The following is a 21,281-nucleotide window of genomic DNA, read 5'->3' on the forward strand; positions in this document are numbered from 1 at the left end:
TTTTTTAAATATAATTTTATTGAGAAATAAATAACAATGAGAGTTTCAAAACCAATTAATAGGACAGTTTCAAGAATTAATACACTGCATATTGTTGTCTTTGTAGTACTTATTCATAGTATATATTTTGGTGAAACCAGGTACTGAACTCAGGCCCTTGCACTTGCTAGGGAAGTGCTTATTTCACTGAGCCATGTCCCTGGCCAGTTATTCATAGTATATGATGCAGACATGATATCTTGTCCAAATACTATTAGTATAAATCTTTCTTCTCATTGAATTAAGAGAAAGTAGTTGTATATCTATCCTAACTATTTTGTATATACAGATACAAAATGGTCCTTCATTTGTATTCCCTTTTTGTTTAGTTTTGTCACAGATGGGTATTCCATTGCCATTTAAATATTGTAGGTGCAGTACAGGGTTTCAAGATAAATCCTGAGGGGATTTGACTGACCTTGTCTGATACAAAAGTTACAATTTTTTTGTTATATAGGTCTTGCTTTATCTTGGTCTTAACATCCAGCAGAAAAGTATAAAAATGAGGTATCAAAAGTAAAGCCATATTAATATGCTGAGCTGTAAAAGGCTCAAGTCAACAACTTCTGGCATTACCAGTCCTGCGGATAACGTACTACTACTATGGACTACTGGACTACATTGGATTATTTTGCTGAGTCCCACTGAGGTGGCGTCAGGGTCCCAGGACAACGCTTCTCTTTTCCGAGTTCTGGGAACTGTCCCGGGTGCTGAACTGGGCCGTTGACTTAACGAGTCGTCAAGGTTGAGGTGGGCTGGGATTCCGGCTGGGAATCTTTGTGGGTGCTGTACGCCGGGCCCCCGACGGGCTCCTTCTGAATCCGGATCCAGAATGGCGGTGCGCACGACCCCACCCCGGGTGAGCGATCCCAAACCTGAAAGAAGAACCAGCCCTCTCGGCTCTGGGGCCCACATCCTGTTTTTCCCCCTGAGTGCGCAAGGGGCAGGGGGTTGACGCCGCAAAGGGGAAGCAAGAGGAACAGTCGTGTGACTCAGACCCCAGGGGCCTCAAGCATCCTTCGGTCTAGCCTGGAAAGGACCCTGCGGGGCTGCTGAGCACAAGGTGGGCTGGGGCTGGGACACTCGGTCCCGAAGAATGCTGAGATGCTCAAAAGTGCTGCCAGGCACCGTGGTAAATGCCTGTAATCCCAGTGCTCTGGGAGGCTGAGGCAGGAATCTTACAAATTCAAGCCCAGCCTGGACAAATAGTGATTTTGCAAGACACTGTCTCAAAAATAAATAAATGTTTTTGGAAGGGCTAAGGTTTATAGCTTAACACAAAAGCCCTGGATTCAATCCTTAGTACTGTAAAATAAATAAATTTTTTTTTAAAAAGAAGAATAAGGTAGGAAGGAGGAAAAAAGAAAAGACCCAACTCCCTCCCGGCCCACCAGGACCAGGCCCTCCTCATCTTGTGTCCTGAACCGGCACTCGCTCCTGAGGTCCCTCCTCTTCCTCTCCGGCAGGCCAACTGTCCACGCAGACACCCAGGGCTGCCCAGGCCCTGGCCAAAGCACTCTCCACGCCCTTCCCGAGAGTCTGTCACTCTCCAGCTGCCCTGGCCTCCATCTCTACAACCACAGGTCAGTCCCATCCCCACCCCCGCCAGGTGACAGCTCCCCCAGGGGATCCCCCTGCTGAGCCTTGTCCCTGGGCAGCCTCCTCCAAGGATGGTGTCTTATGGGTCCATGTCCCCCTATCACTCCCAAAGCCCCATTGGTGCCCAGCGCCACCAACAGCTTCCCAGCCTCCCTGGGTGATGCTCTTCTGCCTGTTTCCTTGCCTGGCCACCCGCCCAGCCATGCTGTGTGCTGGCACCACCACAGTCACCCAGAGCAAGCTCAAGACTGGCATCCAGGAGCCCTCAGGCCACCAGGGTCACTAGTTCTACAGCTGGGCCGAGGGCTACTGGACTCATGGTCCCTGCTGTTTCTGAGGACACCGTCCCGGAGATAGGCCAGCCTGTCCCTGTCCACCATGGGGGAACAGTGAATGGCCCGGCTCAGCTGAGTCTCAGTTGAGAAGCAGGACATGGAGACAAAGGTGGGTGTCTTCCAGAGCAGATGACAAGGGCTTGGCCCATCCAGGAGCGGGGGTTATTGAGGAAATGAGCTGTCCCCCCAAGCCTGAGGGTGAAGAGGAGGTTAGGAGAGAAGAAGAGCAGGTTGCCAGCGGGAGGCCGGGTACCACCATGGTTAGGGCTGCAGATGCCCAGCCTACACTGCCTGGGTTGGGTTCAAATCCCAGCTCTGTTACCTCTGTGACCCTGGGCAAGTTCATTTACCTCTTTGGACTGTGAAACTTGCATTCCCAGGCAACAAAATGCCAAACTCCTAGGGTGGCTGCAAAAGTTAAATTTTTCAGTACATGCAGGACACTGGTTGTTGCCTGCCTAGTCCACTTCTAAATCTGTGCCACACAATCATGTTTGACCTGAATGTCATCCAGTCTCCTTCCCTGCATCTTTCTGCTCCTTTTCCCCAGGTTCTCACCTCCGTCCTTTCCCCAGTAGTTCAGTGGCTTGGTGTGTTTTCACCCTGTTTCTAATCTCAGCTCTCCCCCTCACTTCCTTGAGCATTTCAGGAATATTATTAGTACTGTGGGGTTTCACTCAGCTGCCTTACCTGAGAACTAAGGTAATAATAGTACGGACTTCCCCTGGTTGTGGTGGCACAAGGAAAAACCGGGGGCTGTGGTTTTCCGGGTGGCCAGCCCACAATCTGGTCTGTCCAACTAGAAGCCACCAGCATTCGGAAGAAAGCGTGTCTCCTGCTGCTGAAACCTCTGCTGTGTGCCGCTCTGGCCCGGCTGGCCTTGGTGACTGGCCCACCAGCAGGACGAGACAGCTCCAAACTCATGTGAGTGCATGGCCTGGGGGACTCATGGCCGCATCCCCACACCATGAGGGACAGAGCTGGCCGTGACAGTGGGTGAGGAGGCATGCTTGGCAGAAACGGCCCCAGGCTGAGTCTGGAAGGATGATGAGTGGGGAGACGAGGTTGGGGGGCCTGGCCAGAGAAATGGGCATCGGGCATTTGGCGACACTCACAGAAGTGGTGGGCACATGGTGCTGGGGTAGAGGAAGCGAAAGCCCACCATCGGGCATGACTGGGCTGAGAGCATGAGCCTTGGGAGGCACAGGGAGCCATGGAAGGTGGCAGAGAGCATAGAGACACGGCCAGGTGTCAGGACCCCACCAGCAGCCAGGGCTCCGGGTGGCCAAGAGGACAGACATCCCAGTTTTGAGCCCCGCTTCCCTCATTCCGGGATGAGTTCCCTTCTGGGTGCCTCTGTTCCCGAGAGGGGCTGTGCAGGCTTAGGGTGCTTCCCCAGCTCCCCACCACTGAGCGTCTACTTCATGTTCTCCAGGCCAGTGGCATCAGCACTGATACACGCTCCATTTACAACTGAGTAAACCGAGGCACTCACCCAGGGGGAAGCTGGAGGCCAGCCCCAGGTCTGGTCACCTTGGGTTCAGGCACGGCAACAGCCCTGCACTCCTCCCGTGATGGCAGAATGGGCTGGATCTGCTGCTAATCGCAGCTGGGCTGCCCCACACCCCCAGCACCCCGGCCTCAGAGAGGGTGAGCCGCATGTCACGGTCACAGGGCAATGGCCAGTGACCCCCGGGTTGTTCTCCTCTGACCTAGTGCTGGAGCGGATGCTTGATAACCATTTAGTTTTTAATTATTTTTTTTAATTTTTATTTATTTGAGAGAGAGAGAGAGAGAGAGAGAGAGAGAGAGAGAGAGAGAGAGAGAGGTGTGTGTGTGTGTGGCCAGCTCAGCACACCACGGGGCGGGGCTGGCTGGCATGTGGTGCTGGGGGATTGAACCGTGGTCCCTGATGCTTTGCTAAGCTTGTTCTAAGTAGGTGCTTTAGACCACTGAGCCATCTCTCCAGCCCCCCCCCTTTTTTTTAATTTTTATTTATTTGAGAGAGAGAGAGAGAGAGAGAGAGAGAGAGAGAGAGAGAGAGCTTAATTATTTTTTTATCTGGTACAGGGTCTCACTACGCAGCTCGGATTCATAGTGATCCTCCTGTCCCAGCCTTCCCAGCGCTGAGATTACAGGGCTGCCCCACCACGCCCGGTTTCGGTGGCCAGAGTGGTGTGCCCAAGGTTCCATGCCCAGCACGGCATGCGGCACCAGGGATCAAACCCGGGTCCTTGCGATTGCCAGGCAGGCATTTAGACCGCTGAGCCATGTCACCAGCCCAATAAACATTTAGAAAGCCTCACCGGCATCAGCGTATCATGCCCTACCACGGCCTCATGGGTCGGCCGATATTGTCTCACCCATTTTTCAGAGCGGAAAGCTGAGCTCCCGCAAGGCTGCGCTGCTATAAACAAATGCGTACCAGCGGCCTCTATGCCCATCAATGGATGGCCGGATAAGGCAAGCGCGCGTACACACGATGGAGCACTACTCTGCCATAAAGAAGGACAAACGACTCACGTGCAGCAAAATGGGTCACCTTAACACCACGATGTTAAGCAACACAGATCAGACACATGGGCTTAAAGATCGCATGGTTTCTCTTCTACGAGAAACGCGAAGTACAAATAACTACAAGAGCAAAGTAGAAGAGGGGCGGTAGGAAACAGGGAGGTAGAATTTCAGGAGATAGGAGAAAGATCCGGGGGCAGAAGATCTAAGGAGAGAGGAGGCGCAAAAGCGGCTCAGCTGCGCGTGCGCAGCGTGCGCGCCCTCCCCCGCGTGGGTGCAGGGGTGCTGCGGGACCAGCAAAAACCAAAGGCGTGGGACGGGGAGACGGCTCAGTAGAATAAGCGCTTGCCTGGCAAGCGTAGGGACCCGAGTTCAATCCCCGGTTCCGCCAAATAAATAAATAAATATTAAAAAAAAAAAAAAAAAACTGAAGGAATGAAAGAGAAGCTGCGAGAGAGCCGAGGCTGCCGGCCGTCCCGGCAGAGCTGGTGGTACTTGGCGTGCCGTCCACGTTTGCATGGAGCACCTGACCGACAGCACAAGAATCATCGCCATTCTGCAGGCTAGGGAGGACCCTCTGAGGGGGAAGCACGCCCCGGAGCTCCCAGCTGCGCGTCCACTGGGCGCTGGAGCCGAGCTCTGGGCTATGGGGCAGTGGTCTCAGGCCCGTGCGACCCCTCCAGCTGCATCTCCAGCTCACCACCACCACCCCTGAGCCCGCCCCCCAGCGCCCAAGGCTACTAGGGCTTGACGACTCATTCTAAGCCTTGCTGAAACCTAGATCCCAGCCGCTGACAGAACAACTCGACAGGTAGTGAGCGCCCCATCACCGGGAGAATCCAAGCAGGGCTGCCATGGATGAAAATCAATACTCAGGTAAGAGGGCTCTTCTGCGTGCACACAGGAGTCAGAGAAGGCACTCCCCAGCCCCTTTCTAGGGAGGATGAATTTCTTAATTAAAAAAAGCCCCGGAGTTAAGCCCCGACCTAGAAGCGCCGGCCCAGAGCCAGGCAGCAGAGGGAAGCAGAGGGCCCCTCCTTCCCGTGACCCACGCCTTCTGCACAAAACTCCGCTGGCTGTAGCTGCGAGCCCGCTGGCTGGAGCTCCGATGGAGTCCGAGGCGAAGGAGAAGGGGGACTCGGGGCGGGCGGACCCCGGCAAGATGAACCCTCCAAGCCGGGGTGAGGGAGGGGGTGGGGAAGGGTGCATGGGGGGAGCAGTGGGGAGGCCGAGTGGAGCAGGGACCTGTGCACTCGGGAGGGGGCGCGAGCTGGGACAGGCATCAGCCCAGCGCTCGAGGCTCCAGGTTAGCTGGCGGTCAGCGGGGACAGGGAAGGGCGTCCGGGCCTCCTCCTGGGTCTCGGCTCCTGGAGGCCCCAGATCGGAGCCTGTGGGAAGGACCTGGACCTACTCCGACTCTGTCTGCTGAGCCCGGGTGGAGGGTGCGGACTGAGAGGGCCGGCGTCCCTCTGCACAGACCCTCTGCCTCCACCCGGGGCTCCACATAGTCTCCCAGGAGGTCGGGTGAGGGGGAGAGGAGAGATGGGGCCCGGCCTCCCCTACACCCTGCATCCTTCCCGCCAGTCCCCGAAGAATTCTTCGAGTTCCCCAGGAAGAGGTGCTGCCGGCGAGGGCTGCCGCTGGGACTGCTGGGGCTGCTGACTGCCGCTCTCTGGGCGGGGCTGCTGACCCTGCTTCTTCTGTGGCGTGAGGACACCCCCAGCCCCCGACGCCCCGAACCGTACCCGACCCCATCTCAGCTCCTGGGGAGCTCATTCCCCCACCTTGTTTCCCGCCTTGACTGATACTGCCAGTCCCGTTCACCACCTTGGGTTACCCCCAAACCCTCCTCCCAGGTGAAAGGTGGGGCTGGAGGTGGGGGTGGGGATGCCTACTCCATCTTTTCCTCCCCTGCCTTCCCTGTTCCCCAGATTGGGACACCATGAGGAACGTGAGACAGCTGGAAGTCGCTGCTGCCCAGAATGGTACGGAGGGGCCATACCAAGGGGGTGACAGAAGCGAAGATCAGGACACCAGTGCTAGGGTCCCTCTTCTGCCACTGACCCATCTGTGGGCCGCAGTGCCTGCCCAGGAACCTAGAATCCCCTCTTCCCCAAGAGGAAACAGACTCCAAGAAGTCTTGGAGAAGTCCCTAACAGGTTGCGAACCTTAACAGGTGGTGCCCTCTCGTGCCTCAGTTTCCCCCTCTGTAAAGAGGGTGTGTTTTCGGCACCATGAGCTACACTGCGGGGAGTGCTTCATTGCAGAAATGCCCCCTACTTTTCCATTTAGTCCTGGGTGAGGAAAGGAGCCCATGTTCATCTCTTCTTGCCTGCACCTTCCCGAATGTTCCCACCTCTCAGTCTCCCCAAGATATGAAAGATACAAAGGCACAGCCGAGGTGCTATGGGCAGGGGGACCTGCGCTTGGGGCTGGGAGGGCCCAAGGACCTGCCTCAGTGGGTCCCCTTTCCCACTGTTCCAGTCTCTCGAATCTCTAAAGAACTGCAGAGCCACCTAAGTGAGCAGCTGGCCCAGAAATATCAGGGTGAGTCACTGTGGGGGCTGCAGGGAGGAGGAGACAGGGCACTTGGGTGACCCCTGGGTACGCTCCACAGGGCCCAGCTGCGTCCCTGCCACACCTGCAGAAGGAGCAGGCAGCGCTGAGAACCTAGAGGCAGGGGAGGAGGCAGGGGGCAGGGGCGGAGGCTCCGGGCCTTGCTGACATTGTCCCCTCTCTGTGACCAGCGGCACTGATGTCACAGGCTGTGCAAGAACTCCAAGCTGGACAGAAAAAGCAGAAGGAACCTCAAGGTGAGAGACTGGAGGGGGGAGACAGGGGCCCCAAGCCACAGGGGACCATGAGGCTGGCTGGCCCTCTGGCCCCTGCATGGTCCCCTGAGCCCTGTCCCTCTCACACCCACCAGATTCAGAGCTCTCCCAGAACCTGGACAGACTTTGGGAGGATCTGAGCAGCATCAAGTCCCAGAGTGAGCCTGGGAAGGGGGCCACAGTGGCATGAACCCGTGTGTGTGTCGGGGGTGGCCAGCTAGTCACTGGAGGCTGGGGAATCTCATGCACACACCCCTGGTCCCTCAAGACTTGAACGAGAGGCACATGGCCTTGGAGTCACTGGAAAGGCTGAAGGAAGAGCTGGCGAAGCTGCGGGTGCAGATCCAGGTGTCCAAAGGTGAGTGTGAGCAGGTGGTGGTCACCCTCGGCAGGGTCCCCTCAGCCACAGCCCCGCAGGAGACCAAGTCACCGGGGGGCACTGCAGGATGGCATGTCAGCAGCAATGAAGATGACAGGGCTGGCGACGCCCTTCCCAGGGTGGCAGAGCTGGGGGGGGCACTGGCCCCCAGAGGCCAGCAGGATGCAGAGAGCCATCCCTGCGCCTTGGATTTGCAGTGCCAGACAGAGCTTCACAACCCTGCCGTCCACCCCACCTGCACCCGGCCTTGACCTGCCCTTGATTCTTGGTTTTCCACCTCTGGGAAGCCCCAGCTCTCCAACTGGGTAGGAGAAGAGGAAGGAGCCTTGCTTGGTGGGAAAGAGTCCTGTCCCCAGAGACACAGCACAGCTTTGGGAACCCCAGCAAGAAACCCTGCCGGGCTTCACTGTGGAGGGAAGAGGACTGGGCACTGGGTCATGCTCACCCTGACAGATGTCCCCATTCCTACCCTTTCCCTAAGGTCCTCCTCCACCCCCAAAATCTGGTCCCACGGCCTGAGGTCCAGCGCTAGGGCCACCTCTGGGTGACTGTGTGACAGAGACATAGCATTAGCACCACCATCATCATGACTATTAAACTGAGACAGGGTCTCGATATTGCTCAAACTTCTATAAACTCCTGGCCTCGAGGGAGTCCTCCTGCCTCAGCCTCCAGAGTACCTGTTTCTACAGGCTGAGGCCACCGTATCCAGCCCACAGATGCTGCCTTCCAGTCTTAAGGCTGTACCCAAACTGGGCTGACCACTGGTTATCAGTGCATGGACTAGAAGTGCATCTGGTTCATGCCACTGTGGACCCCACGCTCCATGAGAAAACATCTAACCCAAGTTTAGGACTGGTCGTGCTCAGGGGTAGGGCATCGCTTAGCATGAGGAGACCAAACTTCCTTGGCCAGCACTTCAAAAATAAATATTCTAAAAAATAAAAATAATAATAAATAAATATTCTAAAACAAAGAGAACCAGTGCAGTGACAGCGGGATTAATGTCCCACCGCAAGACTTGTTGACAATGCCGGCGTCAGACAGAGCTTCCCTGAATGGGGAAGGGCGAGAAAGAAACCAAGCTCACCCCGGTGGAGGATCCAGGGGCCTGTGGCTGCAGTTTCCTTTCCCTCCCCGTGGGCTCTCAGGTCAGAGCCTCTGAAAAGAGGAAACCACCTCAGACCCCCAGAAAAGGGCTGCAGCACTGGAGGGTGGTTGCTGCCAGCAATGGCGGCCAGCGCCGTGTGGAGCCGTTGGTAAGGACAGGGCCTAGGGCCATATGGCGGTGACTAGCACACGGTGTTGTGGGCGGCAGGGACAGGATGGGCTGTGGTATGAGTAGCAGTGACACGTGGCTGGCAGCAGCTGGTTCCTGCGGTGACAACGCTGGTGACAAAGCGATGCCGGCCTTGGAGCTGTGCATGGTGACGGTGTTGGTGGCTGAGGGCCGCTAACCGTGGAGGTCTTCGTGGTGATGGTGCTGGCAGTGGACATTCTGTGGGCCATGAGGCATCTGCGGTGGTAGTAAGGGTGACAAAGGTGTGGCTGACAAGGGCAGCATCGGTGGCCAGGACGGTGACGGTGGATGTGTTACTGACCACAGAGGTACTGGCTATGGAGGCAAATGGTTTCTCATCGATGCATTGATGGGGTCCTCCACCTGGGGCCAGCTTATCTCTTTCTTCCCTTCCCCATCTGTATCCAAAATTCTTGAACACTGTGATGGTCACCAAGACTCCAGGTGGGAGGTTAAATCTGATGTTGCTGAATTTGTTCTTTTGGTTTTTTTTCTTGTTTTGTTTTTTGATACAGGGTCTCCCTATGCAGTTCAGACTCATAGTGATCCTCCCGTCTCAGCCTCCCAGCCCTGGGATTACAGGCATACACCACCACCAACATGGCACACCCAGGCAGGTACTTAGACCCCTGAGCTATCTCCCCAGCCCTCTCTTTTGCTTTAGAATATTTATTTTGGAGGTGCTGGAGAAGAAAGTCAGGTATCCTGTATGCTAAGCAATACCCTACCCCTGAGCACGACCACTCCTAAACTTTGGTTAGATTTTTTCCATGGAGCTTGGGGCCCAGTGGCTGTTTGTGGACAAAGTGGTGGCTGAAATGCTGGACATGAGCGTGTCTGTGGCCATGGTGTTGGTGGCTGAGGTGCTGCTGAGTGTGGATTTATAGCCCTGATGTCAGTGGGTGAAGCGCTGAGTGCTGTGGCATGGAAATGTGTTTCCGTCACCATGTCGGTGGCTGAAGTACTGGTGGCTGGAGGGGTTTGTGGTGGTGATGGTGGTCAAGCATTCTTGTTGTTGGGAATGAGTGTGTCTGTTGTCACAGTGGAGGTGACTGAGGTGGTGCATACCATGGGGTTTTTTTGACAGGGATAGGGTCAACCACTGAGGACTTTCTGACCCTAGATGTACTCCTGGGGATGACACTGACAGCTGAGGTGCCTCTAGCTGTGAGGTATCTGTGGCAATGGTGCTGGAGATTGAGGTGTTTGTGGCAACAATGGTGGCTGAGGTGCTGCTACTCCTGGGAGTGTCTGCAGGCAGGTATTACAGGCTACAGAACCGGCAAGGTCGCGGTGGTAGTGTTGGCTGAAATGGCAATAGACAGGGAGGTATTTGATAGGTTATGGCCCTAGTAAGAATTGCTGAATTATTATGGTGGTCGTCTAATATGGCTGAAGCCCTTAAAACAACAGCTTATCTTCTCAATGACCACTTCCTGGTCCTTCCCCACTCCAGCCCTGGGTACAACTTCCTTTGACCTTTCCCGCCCACACAAGGGAACCTCCAATCAGCTCCTTACACGTCCCTAAACCCGCCCCTCAAGCTCCACCCCTAGCAGAAGTCCATATAGTCTCAGGCTCCCTGTCTCAGGTTAGAGGACCTGAGCATCTCCCTGTCCTTGGTCCTCTCCATGTGTTTAGAGTCAATAAAGGCTTTCCCTCCCCCATTTCTGCTTCTCTGCTGTGCCACCACCACTGCCGCCATTGCTGTTGCTCTAAAACCTATCAGTATTTATGGGGATGGTTCTGAGAGCCAAGGTGTTTGTGGTCTAAAGTATTTGTGGCCGTGGTTGCTGAGCTATTGTCATGAGGCAGTTGGGATGTTTGTAGTGAGGGTTGAGGTGTAAGGTGTGGCCAGGGTGGGTGGGCCATCTGTGGAATGATGGTGTCCAGGATCCTGCTGACCCTGGAGGTGTTCATGGAGAGGTGCTGCTGAAAGGAACTGGCCAGGTTGGGGTGGCGCTGGTGGCTGTGGTGCTCCTGGCCATGGGTGTGCTCGGATCTGTGATGTTGGCCCGAACCGAGGTGCTCTAACCCTGAGGTGTCAGTGCTTGCTGTGAGATGTCTAGCAGTAGTGCTGGTGGCTGAGGCGGTCTGCTGGGAAGGATCCTGTGTGGTAGGCAGAAAGAGCTCTAGGGAAGGCAGCCTGTGGCCTCACCTGTTAGGCTCCAGGTGAGTGCTTTTAGCCTAGTGGGAGGCTCCAGGAGACACTGCCACACTGCCCAGCGCCGGCACCCACCGCAGAGCCCCCTCACCTCTCCTTCGTGTACAACCCCAGGCTCTGTGTGCAACGCATGCCCCGAGCAGTGGGTCAGCTTCCAGCAGAAGTGCTACTACTTTGGCGAGGAGCCCAAGCAGTGGCTCCAGGCCCGGTACAGCTGCGAAGACCTGGGAGGGCGGCTGGTCAGCATTCACAGCCAGGAGCAGCAGGTAGCCTGGGTGGTGCAGAAGCCATGGACAGCGGGGGTAGGGGTGTCCCCCTGCAGTGGGCAGGAGGGCCCCAGGTCCATCTGCTCAGTCCTCCAGCCCTGTCCTGCCCCCAGGACTTCCTGACCAAACTTGCCAAAAAGGAGGGCACTTGGATTGGACTCCGCGACCTGGATATAGAGGGGCAGTTTCTCTGGATGGATGGGAGCTCCGTGGACTACAGGTCAGCATGTGGGGTAACCATGGGAGAGGCGCTGCCCGGAGGGAGGGGCCTGCTGAGGCTTCTGGGGAGGAAAGGAGGCTACTAGGGAATAGCAGCCCACAGGGAGGTAAGAGGCAGGGGCTCAGGGAGGACTTTCCAAACCTAAGTCTCTAGGGCAGGTCTGGGGGAAGGAGTTGTAACTGTGGAGGCCAGGTGCAGGCCCAGAGAGGCACAACCTGTGATGAAACTGGGTCCGAGTTGGGGAGGGCCGGCTCAGAGGGAGGCATCCGGGCTCTAGGGGGCCCCCACACCTGCCTTCCTGACTCAAAGCCTCTGCTGCAGCAACTGGCAGCCGGGGGAGCCCAACAACGCGGACCCAGGTGAGGACTGCGTGATGCTGCTGCGCTCGGGGAAATGGAACGATGCCTTCTGCCGTGATGAGCTGGACGCCTGGGTGTGTGAGCAGCTGGCCACATGTGGGCCGTCCTTCCCTGCGGACCCGACAGACGACTCACTGGACTCCGACTCACTGTACTCCGGTTCAACATAGGGGCCCTAACGGCCACACCCTGATCCCACCTTCCTGCCCCGGGAACACTCAGATCCACAGTGGGGCCCTGGAGACCCCACCACACCCTGGGGAACGCTGCCTGGCTCAAAGGTGCCCCAAAGGGTGACAGCTGAGCCTCCCCACCTCCATCAGGGCCCTCTGTCCCTTGTCCTTCAGCCCAGCTGCCCATTGCCGCCTCCCTGCCAGTAAAGCTCACTGCCCTGGGCCAGAACCATCCTGCCCAAGCCCAGGAGCTGCGAAGAGCACGGGCCTCTCACCAAGGCCCTGCCTCGTCACAGCGTGCCCTCCGCAGCACCACAGGACACAGACCCCACACCGCAGAGGCAGCGGGTCCTCTTGGCCACCCACACCAGTGAACCAGGAAGTGGTCTCCCTCCCCAAGTCCCTCCAGAGTGCCTGCTGGGCCTGGTCTCAAACCGCAGCAGGCTGAGCTGGGATTCCAGAGCCTTCTGCCCCAGACCACACCCCCAGGCTAATTTTTGAGAATCCAGAGCGGATTCTGAAGTGGATTCTGTGCCTGTTCCACCTTGATTTTTCCCATCCCAAGAATGTACTAGGTGGGTGTGGTGGCATGCCTGTAATCCCAGCACTCCGGAGGCTGACGCAGGAGGATCAAAAAGAATCCTGAACAGGATATCCTGTCTGCTTCTCCTACTATGGCTAACCACTAAGAAGATAACAATGTACAATGTATTGATTATCGAAACTGTCCTATTATTCAGCTTTGAAAATGTCTCATTCGGGGCTGGTGAGATGGCTCACTGATCTAAAGCACCTACTTAAAACAAGCTTAGCAAAGCACAGGGACCGCTGTTCAATCCCCCAGCACCACATGCCAGCCAGCCCTGCCCCCTGGTGGGCTGAGCTGGCCCCACACACACACACACACACACACACACACACACACACTAGAAAAAAGAAAAAAAAATGTCTCATTCATATTTGTTTCTCAATAAAATTGAAATTAAAAAAGATTAAAAAAAAAAAAGAAGAAGAAGAAGAATCCTGAGGCTATCCTAGGCCACAGAGACCCCATCTCAAAAAAGGGGGGAAAAAAGGTACTAGGTAAGCCCCAGACACAAAGACCCAGGGCCTAACACCCCCAGGAATACTGGGCAGCCCAGGCTGTGGGTCCCCAGAGGGGAGCCCTGTCCCTAGCAGCACAGAGGGCTGGGCGTAAGCACACACAGGAAGTGCTGACAGTGCTCAGCCGGGAGGCCCAGGCAGCACCAGCCTGAGGGTCTGCCACCTCAGCTGTCACCGCTGAAACCACAGGAGGGCAACCAGTCAGGCTCCCTGGACGCCTTCACCAGGCTCCTCCACTGAGGCTCAGGCTGACTCCGTGGCCATGCTGGCCTCTCCCCTTCGATGCCTCCAAGTCCTGTTGGTGGGCAAAGCCCACCAACCTGGTTCGGAGTTGGCGCCTCACTCCCCACCCCCTCCACCTGGCTCCCTAGTTTTCCTTTGATTTGAGATGGGATCTACATTGCCTAGGCTGACCTTTAACTCCTGGGCTCAGGCAACCCTCCAGCCTCAGCCTCTGAATGCAGTGCCCACACCTGTGCCCCACAGTAGCTGGCTCATCTCCCTCTTCAGTGCCCCAAATTTCCTTCCAGCTGAGAAAAAAACACTCCTACAGGTCCCAATCGGCACTTCCCGAATATGCACTTCACGTGGCCCAGGGCCCTTCCTCCCAGTTCCCCCGTCTCTCCTAGGCTTCGCTTTGGGGGGGGGGGGGCTGTCCCTGCCCCTCCTTTACAACTGTACCCCATTTGGGAGCACAGCTCAGGGGCTGCCTGGCATGCATAAAGCCCTGGGTGCGAGGCCCAGCACCAAAGATCCAGAATTTTAACAACTATACTACCTGACTCTCCTTTTTTCACTCCTTTCTTCTTTACCATGCCGGGATCACCGGTGTGTGCCCCCAAGTCTGGCTAAACTTCTCCTTCTAACAAATATCACTTTCCAATCTGTCTCACGCCTGTCTTCCCCCTTTTAGACGATGAGCAGAGGTGAGGGAAGCACCTTCACTTTCTTCCCCACTGCCTCTCCGATGTCTGGCTCACAGCTGGCCCCCTGTAAATATTTGACAAAATAAACCTGTGGCCACAGAGGGATGGAACCTGCCTCGTGGCCCAGCTCGCCATGGCCAGTGCTGGGCTCACCTCCCTGTCCCCACCAGCGTTGGCCTCCAAGGAGACATCGAGGCCCAAATGAACGTGGCCCCTCAGCCCCTCCTGCCCTGAATGTGGGCCAGCCCAACCTGCAGCTTGTCCGGACCCTGTCCTTCCTCCAAAGCTCCCACTCACCCTCAGCTAGAGGAGACTGACCCAGCTTACGAGCTGCCACCAAGTCCATGCCCCTTTATTCTGACACCCTCACTGTCCTGGGCAGTGTTGGCTATCCTCCCAGCCTCCTGCCCCATCTGCAGCAGACCCTGGAAGCCCCCAGCCAGGTCCCCACATCCCACCTGCACCGCCCAGTCCTGCCTCTCCCTGCAGAGCATAGCTTCCCAGGCGTCTTACCCACCTCCCCAATGCCCAGGGCTCCAGGGCTCCAGCTGCTCTACCCTGCCCACCTGTTCCTCCTCTATTGGCCTCCACTCCAGATCCAAGCTGGCATCCTGCCCAAGCCTCTCCCAGTGCCCTGGCTCCTGCCTCCCACAACCACAACTACACAACTGACCATGCTGCTGAGCTACATCAACCACACTCATGCTACCTTCTTGCCACTGTGCAGGATCCCACCCCAAGCTATCACCTCTGGGATGCTGGGATGGCTGACCCCCCTCTGACTTGGCCCTGGGGCACCCCAACAGCACACCAAAAACCTACACCCACCCAACCTCAAACCCTTCTCTTAAACAATGAAGGCACCCAGCTAAAGGTTCCTAGGGTTCCCTCTTGGAACAGATAGGGTAAGAAACGAGGAAGACTGGATCCAGTTTTCCCCTAAAAATCAGGAGAGGTTTCTTGGGCAGAAAGAGCAATCAGGGCCCACAGGCAGTGGGAGCAGAGCAACAAGGATTGCCCAATATAAGCGCTTGTAATTTTTCAACAAGGAAAATGTTCAGGTACCAACTCTGTATTTCACAACTTCAAAACATGTTGAGTGCCCAGACAATTCTGGACTCCTGTCCCTCACCAGGCAGGTCTCTAGAGCCACCATTCTCAAAGTGCGGTCAGTCCCGAGAGCACCCAGCAGCTCCCAGGAATGTGTCACTGAGGCAAATTCTCAGGCACACCCCAAATCCACAGACTGTGAGATTCTGGGGGGTGGGTCCCAGCCACCCGTGATTTAAGGAGCCCTCCAAGCAGTCCTGATGCCCTGAAGTACTGATTCTCCAACTAAGGTACACAGGGACCTCTGGGAGCTGGGCCGCTATTCACTGATCTGGGAGGTCTGAGTGGGCCCGAGATATTGCACTGACGAGTTTCCCAAGCAATGCTGATGGATGGTGCTGGGCCAAGGACTACACCATGAGGAATTCCAAGAGGCAGTGACAACCATTCTTAACTTTATAGGCACCTGGCCATACCTTTTCCCTTACTATCCCTGTGGCTCCTTTCCAACTCTCAGAAGAGTACACTGCCAAGTGTGGTGGCGCACACCTGTCACCCCAGCACTCCAGAGGCTTAAGCAGGGGAACTGAAGCAAATTTGAGCCTAGCCCAGGGCTCAAAGGTTCAAGGCCCGCCTGAACTGCACAGCAAGACCCCATCAGAAAACAACAAAGGGTTCACAGATTGCATGGTATGAACTATTTGCTCTCTGCTTCCTGCCAACCTGCCAACCCCTGGTCTATCCTCGCATGACCCCGCAGACCAGACCTGGCCCCCTTTCTAGCTTGCCAACCAGCCCTCACTGTGATTCCTGACTGGCTCCTTCTCCCTGGTCTATGCACCAGGTGCATCCTGCTCCCCAGCTTTATCTGAAAGCCCCAGTGGGGCCAGACCCCCAGACCCTCCCCACCTCCCCAAGATTTTAAAGATCCTTGGCCTCCCTTACCAGCTTGGGACAGGGACCTAGGTCAAGATGTTGAGCAGATGCCTGAGGCCCCCACACAAGACACAAGACACACTTGGGAAGCTGGCTCTCTCATCCTTTATCTTTCAGGGGGCTCAGCGGCCCTCAAGGGCCCGATCTCTGGCTATGACAGCCTCCTCGAATTTGATCATGAGCGTAGTCCCCTTGTGCCAGTGCGCCGTGACCTTGGCGGGAAAGCCACTGTGCGTGAGCACAGCCTCTACAATGCCTGCCGTGAAGCTGGCACAGTTGAGCGTGCTGTTCTCCTTGGGCACGGAGATGTAGGTGTTGATAAGCGGCTCCCGCTCGATAATGTAGAAGGTGCGCGCGTCATCGTTGGCCTGCTCCAGCTTGTCCGCCTCCTTGCCAAAGAGCGCCTTCCACACGGCACCCTTGACAAACAGCAAAGCTCCCAGCACCTTGGTCTCGCGCCGAGCGCCCTTCTCCCGCGCCACCAGCGCATCCAGCACGCGTGCGCCCACCTGGCGGCCCAGCGCGGCCAAGCGCGCCTGCAGCTCGGCCACGGAAAAGACGCGGCTCTGACAGTGCTGCACCAGCTCGGAGAAGAGCAGCGCGAAGGCGCTCAGGCTCACCTCGGTGCGGGGCCTCGCCAGCGCGCGCTCCAGCAGCGCCGACTTGCCGCGCGTAAAGCGCGCCTCCATGCCTCCGCCGCCCTGTGGGGAGACGGGACACCCAGTGTCAGGGGCGCTGGAGAGGGGGCGTGATGGGGAGACCCGAGGGAGAGCTCGAGGGGCCCCTGGGACATCGCCCGCCCCGTCCATCTGCATCAATGCTACGCTCTCCAGCACAAACCACTCTCTCTCTGCAACTTTCCTGTCCATCCTGATGGAAGCCAGAATAAGGGAGGGAACAGGCAACAGGTGTGCATGGGGGAACAGGGGTTTGGGGGAACACGAGATCCAAGGGTCAAGGCAAAAGGCACAGGGAAATGCCACGCGCCCACGGGAAGTCTGGCACCATGCCCTGGGTGATTCTGAAAAAGGAGCTCGGAGAATGTGGGCAGGCCCCCAACGCTTTAGGAAAGTTTCTAGATGGTGGGAAACTAGAGCGGGCCCACGGTCACCCCCAGGACTTGGGCAGCCATGAGAGGGCGCTGTGACCCTTCCCTGGCGGCGCACGAAGCCACAGCAGGCGGAGGAGGGTCAGGAAAGCGGGCAGTAGGGCCTGCTGGGGTCACCCACCTCATGGGTCACCCACTTCACCTCTTTGCAAGTCTGGGGTGAGGCCTCCACCAGGGGCTCAAGGGGAAAGAACCTGGCTCCCATCTGGCAGGGATGCGGGATGTGGGATGGGGGACCCGCGGGCTACCAGCTGGGAGGAGTCTTCCAGGGATCCAGGACGCCCCCACCCCGGGGTGCAGATGATGGGAAAGGGAGCGCTGCACCAGCTGCGATGAGGGTAGTGGGCTGCGCCGCCGCAGGCCGGACCCAGACACCCTGGGACCCCGACACCCTGGGACCCCCGCCCAGTCCTCAAAGCCGGGTAGATGCCCACCCTGCTCCTAACCCCCAGGGGTAAGCCAAAAAGGAGAGGCCAGGCTCCGCAGAAGCCGAAGGGCCGGCACGGTACGCACAGACCCGCGGGCTTGGAGACAACGACGCTAGACAGGGTCACAGGCCCGCAGCCGACGGGGTCTCACCAGGAACTGCGGTGTTCCTTCAGGCCGAGCTGCTTTACGGCGCCGTAAAAGGCGTTGCGTGCGCAGGCGCTCGGCAGGCCGGGCGTGTGGGCGGGACGCGCAGGGCGGCGCCTGGGAGCGGCCGCAGGGTGGCGCGCGTGGGCAAGCGGCCCGATGTGCTTGGCGGTGGCGCGCGCGGTCTCTTGCTCCGGGCATGCATAGGGCATTGGACACACATCTCTTGTTCTGGAACCGCGTGTGTGAGTTCGCTGGTGTCGGGTACGCGCACGAGTCGCGGGCACGGTGCAAGCAGGACCCGGATGCACCGTTGAGAGCACGCCTAGGGGCTCACAGACGCCCAGGGACCCAGTGCACTTAGGGGGACGTCTACATTTCGCTGCCTGCACTGCGCGCACCGTCTAGGACACAGGGCGGAGGGCCTGTGCGGAGCATTTGCTTGTGTCCACCCTTCCACCCCAGGGATCCCCGCTCTGTGTCCATGCTGGATGTGTCCCGTATGCTCACACTTGCCATCCGCAGTGCCTCGCAGTTGCCCCAAGAACAGGTCCAAAGCCACGTTGTTTCCTCTTGATTTTTATCTTTGTTAACCTCAAAACAGTGTAGGAATGAATGGACACTCGTGCGTGGGATTTGAATGCACCCACTGACACAGAAGCAGTGGCAGGGCGCACGTGGCAACACCCGCCTTTACAGCAAGCACCATGTGCTCGGGGTTGAGGGTGCTGACAGAGGCAGGTGTCACATGCACCCACCCACACACAGTGACACACTCGTGGGGTCGTCGCTGACACAGCCGCCCACTGAGAGATGACTGTGCTCACACGTCATGCCACACACATGTGTCACATGCAGCATGGACATACACACCACCCACGCACCTTCCTTGGGTCACAGGGAAGTTGTCACCCTCCATAAAGTGCTCTTTCAGTGGCACACACATACACACACACACACACAACCCCACCTCCCACATCCACCCTGACACAGTTTGCCGTCCCTACGATGAGAGGCAGGTGCGAGGTTGGCCGGAAGCCCGTCTCCCATCTCTCTAGCAGCTGCAGATCCTGTTCTCCCAGCTGTGACTGCAGCACGCTCTTATTTAATGGGCTCTGGGTGGGGGGAGGAGAAAACCAGGGTCAGGTGGGCCAGCCCCTGGGAAAGACCCGCCGGCCAGGCCGATGGGCCACCCTGACCGCTTCCCTGGGCCTGGCTTACCCGTGTTTGTCTTCTTCTCCAGCACCTCAAGGATTTTCTGTGTGTTTCTGTTGATTTGTGTTATTTCTGACAGGAGAGGAGACAAGGGATGCTGGGGTGCAGCCTCAGACAAACCCCCCTTTCTACTGGGAGCCCCCTCAGACAGCTTCTAGCCTGGGGTTCGCCCACAGTCCTGTAGTTGGGGCTACTGACAGTTTCAAATAGCCCTGAGAGACTCCACATCATTCTGCCCCTTCCAAACCCTGAGCTCCTCGCCTGATGCTGGGCACTGGAACAGATTCGCTCAGTAGAGGGCGGCTCTGTGGTGGCACCTGTGGGCGCTGACTTCAGTTTCTGGTTCATGGCTTCAATGAGGCTCTGGACTGTGGTGATACTCTTGGTGACTTCCCCGATGTTCCTGTGGATGGTGGCCCAGCCCTTCCTTTGTTCTTCCTGGCACTGCAGCGCTGAGTGTGAGACTGAGGGTACGGGGTTGCCATGTCTGGGTGACCACCTTTTCCCCGAGCCGCCCCCCCCCCCCAAAACCCGCAGTTCTCCCATGAAACCTGTGCTCACCGTTGGAAAACTCCCTTTTCAAGCCCTGTATCTCTCTGGACATCTCAGCATCTGTTTAAGAGAGGGCAGAGCTGGGGACAGAGCCGGTGGAAAGGGAGCAGGTCTGGGGGACTCTGGCTTCCCGGCTTGCCCTCCCCTGAGAGCACTCACTCTTTAGCAATACCAAAGTGGAGAGAACCAGGGAGAACAGCAACATCAGGATGAGGAGCACATACAGGCCCATGATGGACCTCTGCAGCCGCACGGGGACCTGGGCGCTGTCCGGGGGTGACCTGGGCTGCACTAGGGCTGGGACACAGAGGCCAGGTGACCTCTAGGATCCACACCACCAGCAAGCCCATCGACACTTCTCCAACACCTTCAGCAACTCGCTGTTCCAATACCTCCGGGGCTGGGGCCGTCAGTGGCAGGCATGGTCACCATCTCAGCAACTCAGCCACCACTGCTCCCTTTCGCCAGCAGTAAAGCACCCGCTGGCATCAATATTGGTGGCCAGCAGTGTCACCATCCAGGAGCTTCATCTGTATGCTCAGCAGCTCTGTCACCTCTTCCTTCCCCATCAACTACTTTGTCACTTACAATCTCTCCAACACTGTCACTCAGGCCACCCAGCCCACCAGCAGAAGCATCTTGGATACCCCAGTCACCACACTGAAGCTACCCCACACTGTCACACCACAGTCCTCAAAGCCACTGCTCACTGCTTTCACTGCCAGTCCTTCCCAAGGCAGGGAGCTGCGGGCAGGCCCGTGGTCACTCACCTCGTTTCGTGGGCCCTGGATGACCACACTTGGGCTGGTCCCGGTCTCGGAAGGACAGTGTGATATTCTCATACTCAGGGTCAGAGGCACCTGCATAGGATTTGGAGAGAAAGCCTACCAAGAACTGCCAGATGCCCTGAACACAAGACATTTCCAGGGGTGCTTGGTGTTTGCAGGGGTCTGTGGCCAGGGACACACAGAGCCCTTGGGTGGCCATGTTGGTCCCTGTCATACTCTTCCATCCAAGCCCACCTTCCAGACCCCTCCCCCTCCCAAGGATCCTGACCTTTGTTGTCGCCTGTCTCCCCCCGGTGCTTGTCTTTGAAGGCCGCTGCCTGCATGGTGACCTGCTGTTTCACATTGGTCTGGAAGGTTCCATGGTGCCCAGCCCGCCTGTGTGTCCACACATCCCCTCCCACCGGAAGCTCTGGGGCTGATGGAGAAATCTCAGGCTGAGGAAGGAAATGAGGCTCGGCCCCCTCTTTTCAGGGATCCATGACTCTGCACCCAAGAGTGGTCTCACTGCCTGCCACACTCAGAGGGTCGGAGAGGGACTGGGTCTCTGGAACGACAAGGAAAAGCAGCCCTTAGGCTTGGAACAGAAACTGTACAGGAAGGGGTATTGGTGCATGCATGTGCACATGCATGCGTGCATGTCTGGAGAGAGACAGAGACTGCCTGGGTGAGCTTGTCTGCCTGCCTCCTTTCTGTCTTCTGTCTCAAAAAAAAGCCAATTATCACTTCCCCTTGACCCAGATATTTTCACAGGAAAAAAATAGAAATAACGAAATAAGGAAGTTGATGGCCCCAGGGTCTCACCTGGTAGGGTAAGGATGGTGGCATTAGGCGGTAGGATTTCTGGGTGCTC

General features: G+C 57.1%; 3 protein-coding genes across 7 annotated transcripts; 1 reads left to right on the forward strand and 2 right to left on the reverse strand.

Annotated features, from left to right (window-relative positions):
* Nucleotides 1-2,815: 2,815 nt before the first annotated feature.
* On the forward strand, nucleotides 2,816-12,811 carry Fcer2 (Fc fragment of IgE receptor II). Of its 3 annotated transcripts, none has more exons than XM_023705138.1 (11): nucleotides 2,816-2,897; nucleotides 5,269-5,363; nucleotides 6,072-6,194; nucleotides 6,419-6,472; nucleotides 6,972-7,034; nucleotides 7,235-7,300; nucleotides 7,414-7,476; nucleotides 7,587-7,676; nucleotides 11,276-11,427; nucleotides 11,541-11,647; nucleotides 11,969-12,811. In XM_023705138.1, the coding sequence occupies exons 2-11, from the start codon at nucleotides 5,342-5,344 to the stop codon at nucleotides 12,174-12,176; spliced, it is 948 nt and encodes a 315-aa protein (XP_023560906.1). In that variant the 5' UTR covers nucleotides 2,816-2,897; nucleotides 5,269-5,341; the 3' UTR covers nucleotides 12,177-12,811. The 3 variants fall into 3 exon arrangements, with proteins under 3 accessions (XP_023560906.1, XP_023560908.1, XP_023560907.1); XM_023705140.1 differs by having other exon boundaries at nucleotides 7,252-7,300; nucleotides 11,969-12,090; XM_023705139.1 differs by lacking the exons at nucleotides 2,816-2,897; nucleotides 5,269-5,363 and adding an exon at nucleotides 5,609-5,668.
* A 3,463-nt stretch (nucleotides 12,812-16,274) lies between these two features.
* On the reverse strand, nucleotides 16,275-17,949 carry Trappc5 (trafficking protein particle complex 5). 3 transcript variants are annotated; one of them, XM_004644892.2, is made up of 2 exons: nucleotides 17,883-17,949; nucleotides 16,275-16,896 (listed from the first exon to the last, which is right to left on the reverse strand). In XM_004644892.2, the coding sequence occupies exon 2, from the start codon at nucleotides 16,882-16,884 to the stop codon at nucleotides 16,318-16,320; it is 567 nt and encodes a 188-aa protein (XP_004644949.1). In that variant the 5' UTR covers nucleotides 16,885-16,896; nucleotides 17,883-17,949; the 3' UTR covers nucleotides 16,275-16,317. The 3 variants fall into 3 exon arrangements, with proteins under 3 accessions (XP_004644949.1, XP_023560833.1, XP_023560834.1); XM_023705065.1 differs by having other exon boundaries at nucleotides 17,817-17,918; XM_023705066.1 differs by lacking the exon at nucleotides 17,883-17,949 and adding an exon at nucleotides 17,552-17,792.
* A 505-nt stretch (nucleotides 17,950-18,454) lies between these two features.
* Mcemp1 (mast cell expressed membrane protein 1) lies at nucleotides 18,455-20,842 on the reverse strand. Its single transcript, XM_023705143.1, has 7 exons — nucleotides 20,700-20,842; nucleotides 20,414-20,503; nucleotides 19,803-19,940; nucleotides 19,653-19,703; nucleotides 19,409-19,555; nucleotides 19,098-19,163; nucleotides 18,455-18,991 (listed from the first exon to the last, which is right to left on the reverse strand). The coding sequence occupies exons 1-7, from the start codon at nucleotides 20,752-20,754 to the stop codon at nucleotides 18,978-18,980; spliced, it is 561 nt and encodes a 186-aa protein (XP_023560911.1). The 5' UTR covers nucleotides 20,755-20,842; the 3' UTR covers nucleotides 18,455-18,977.
* Nucleotides 20,843-21,281: the final 439 nt, after the last annotated feature.

The sequence above is a fragment of the Octodon degus genome, unplaced genomic scaffold (genome assembly GCF_000260255.1).
Source record: "Octodon degus isolate 3935 unplaced genomic scaffold, OctDeg1.0 scaffold00214, whole genome shotgun sequence".
Classification (NCBI taxonomy): domain Eukaryota; kingdom Metazoa; phylum Chordata; class Mammalia; order Rodentia; family Octodontidae; genus Octodon; species Octodon degus.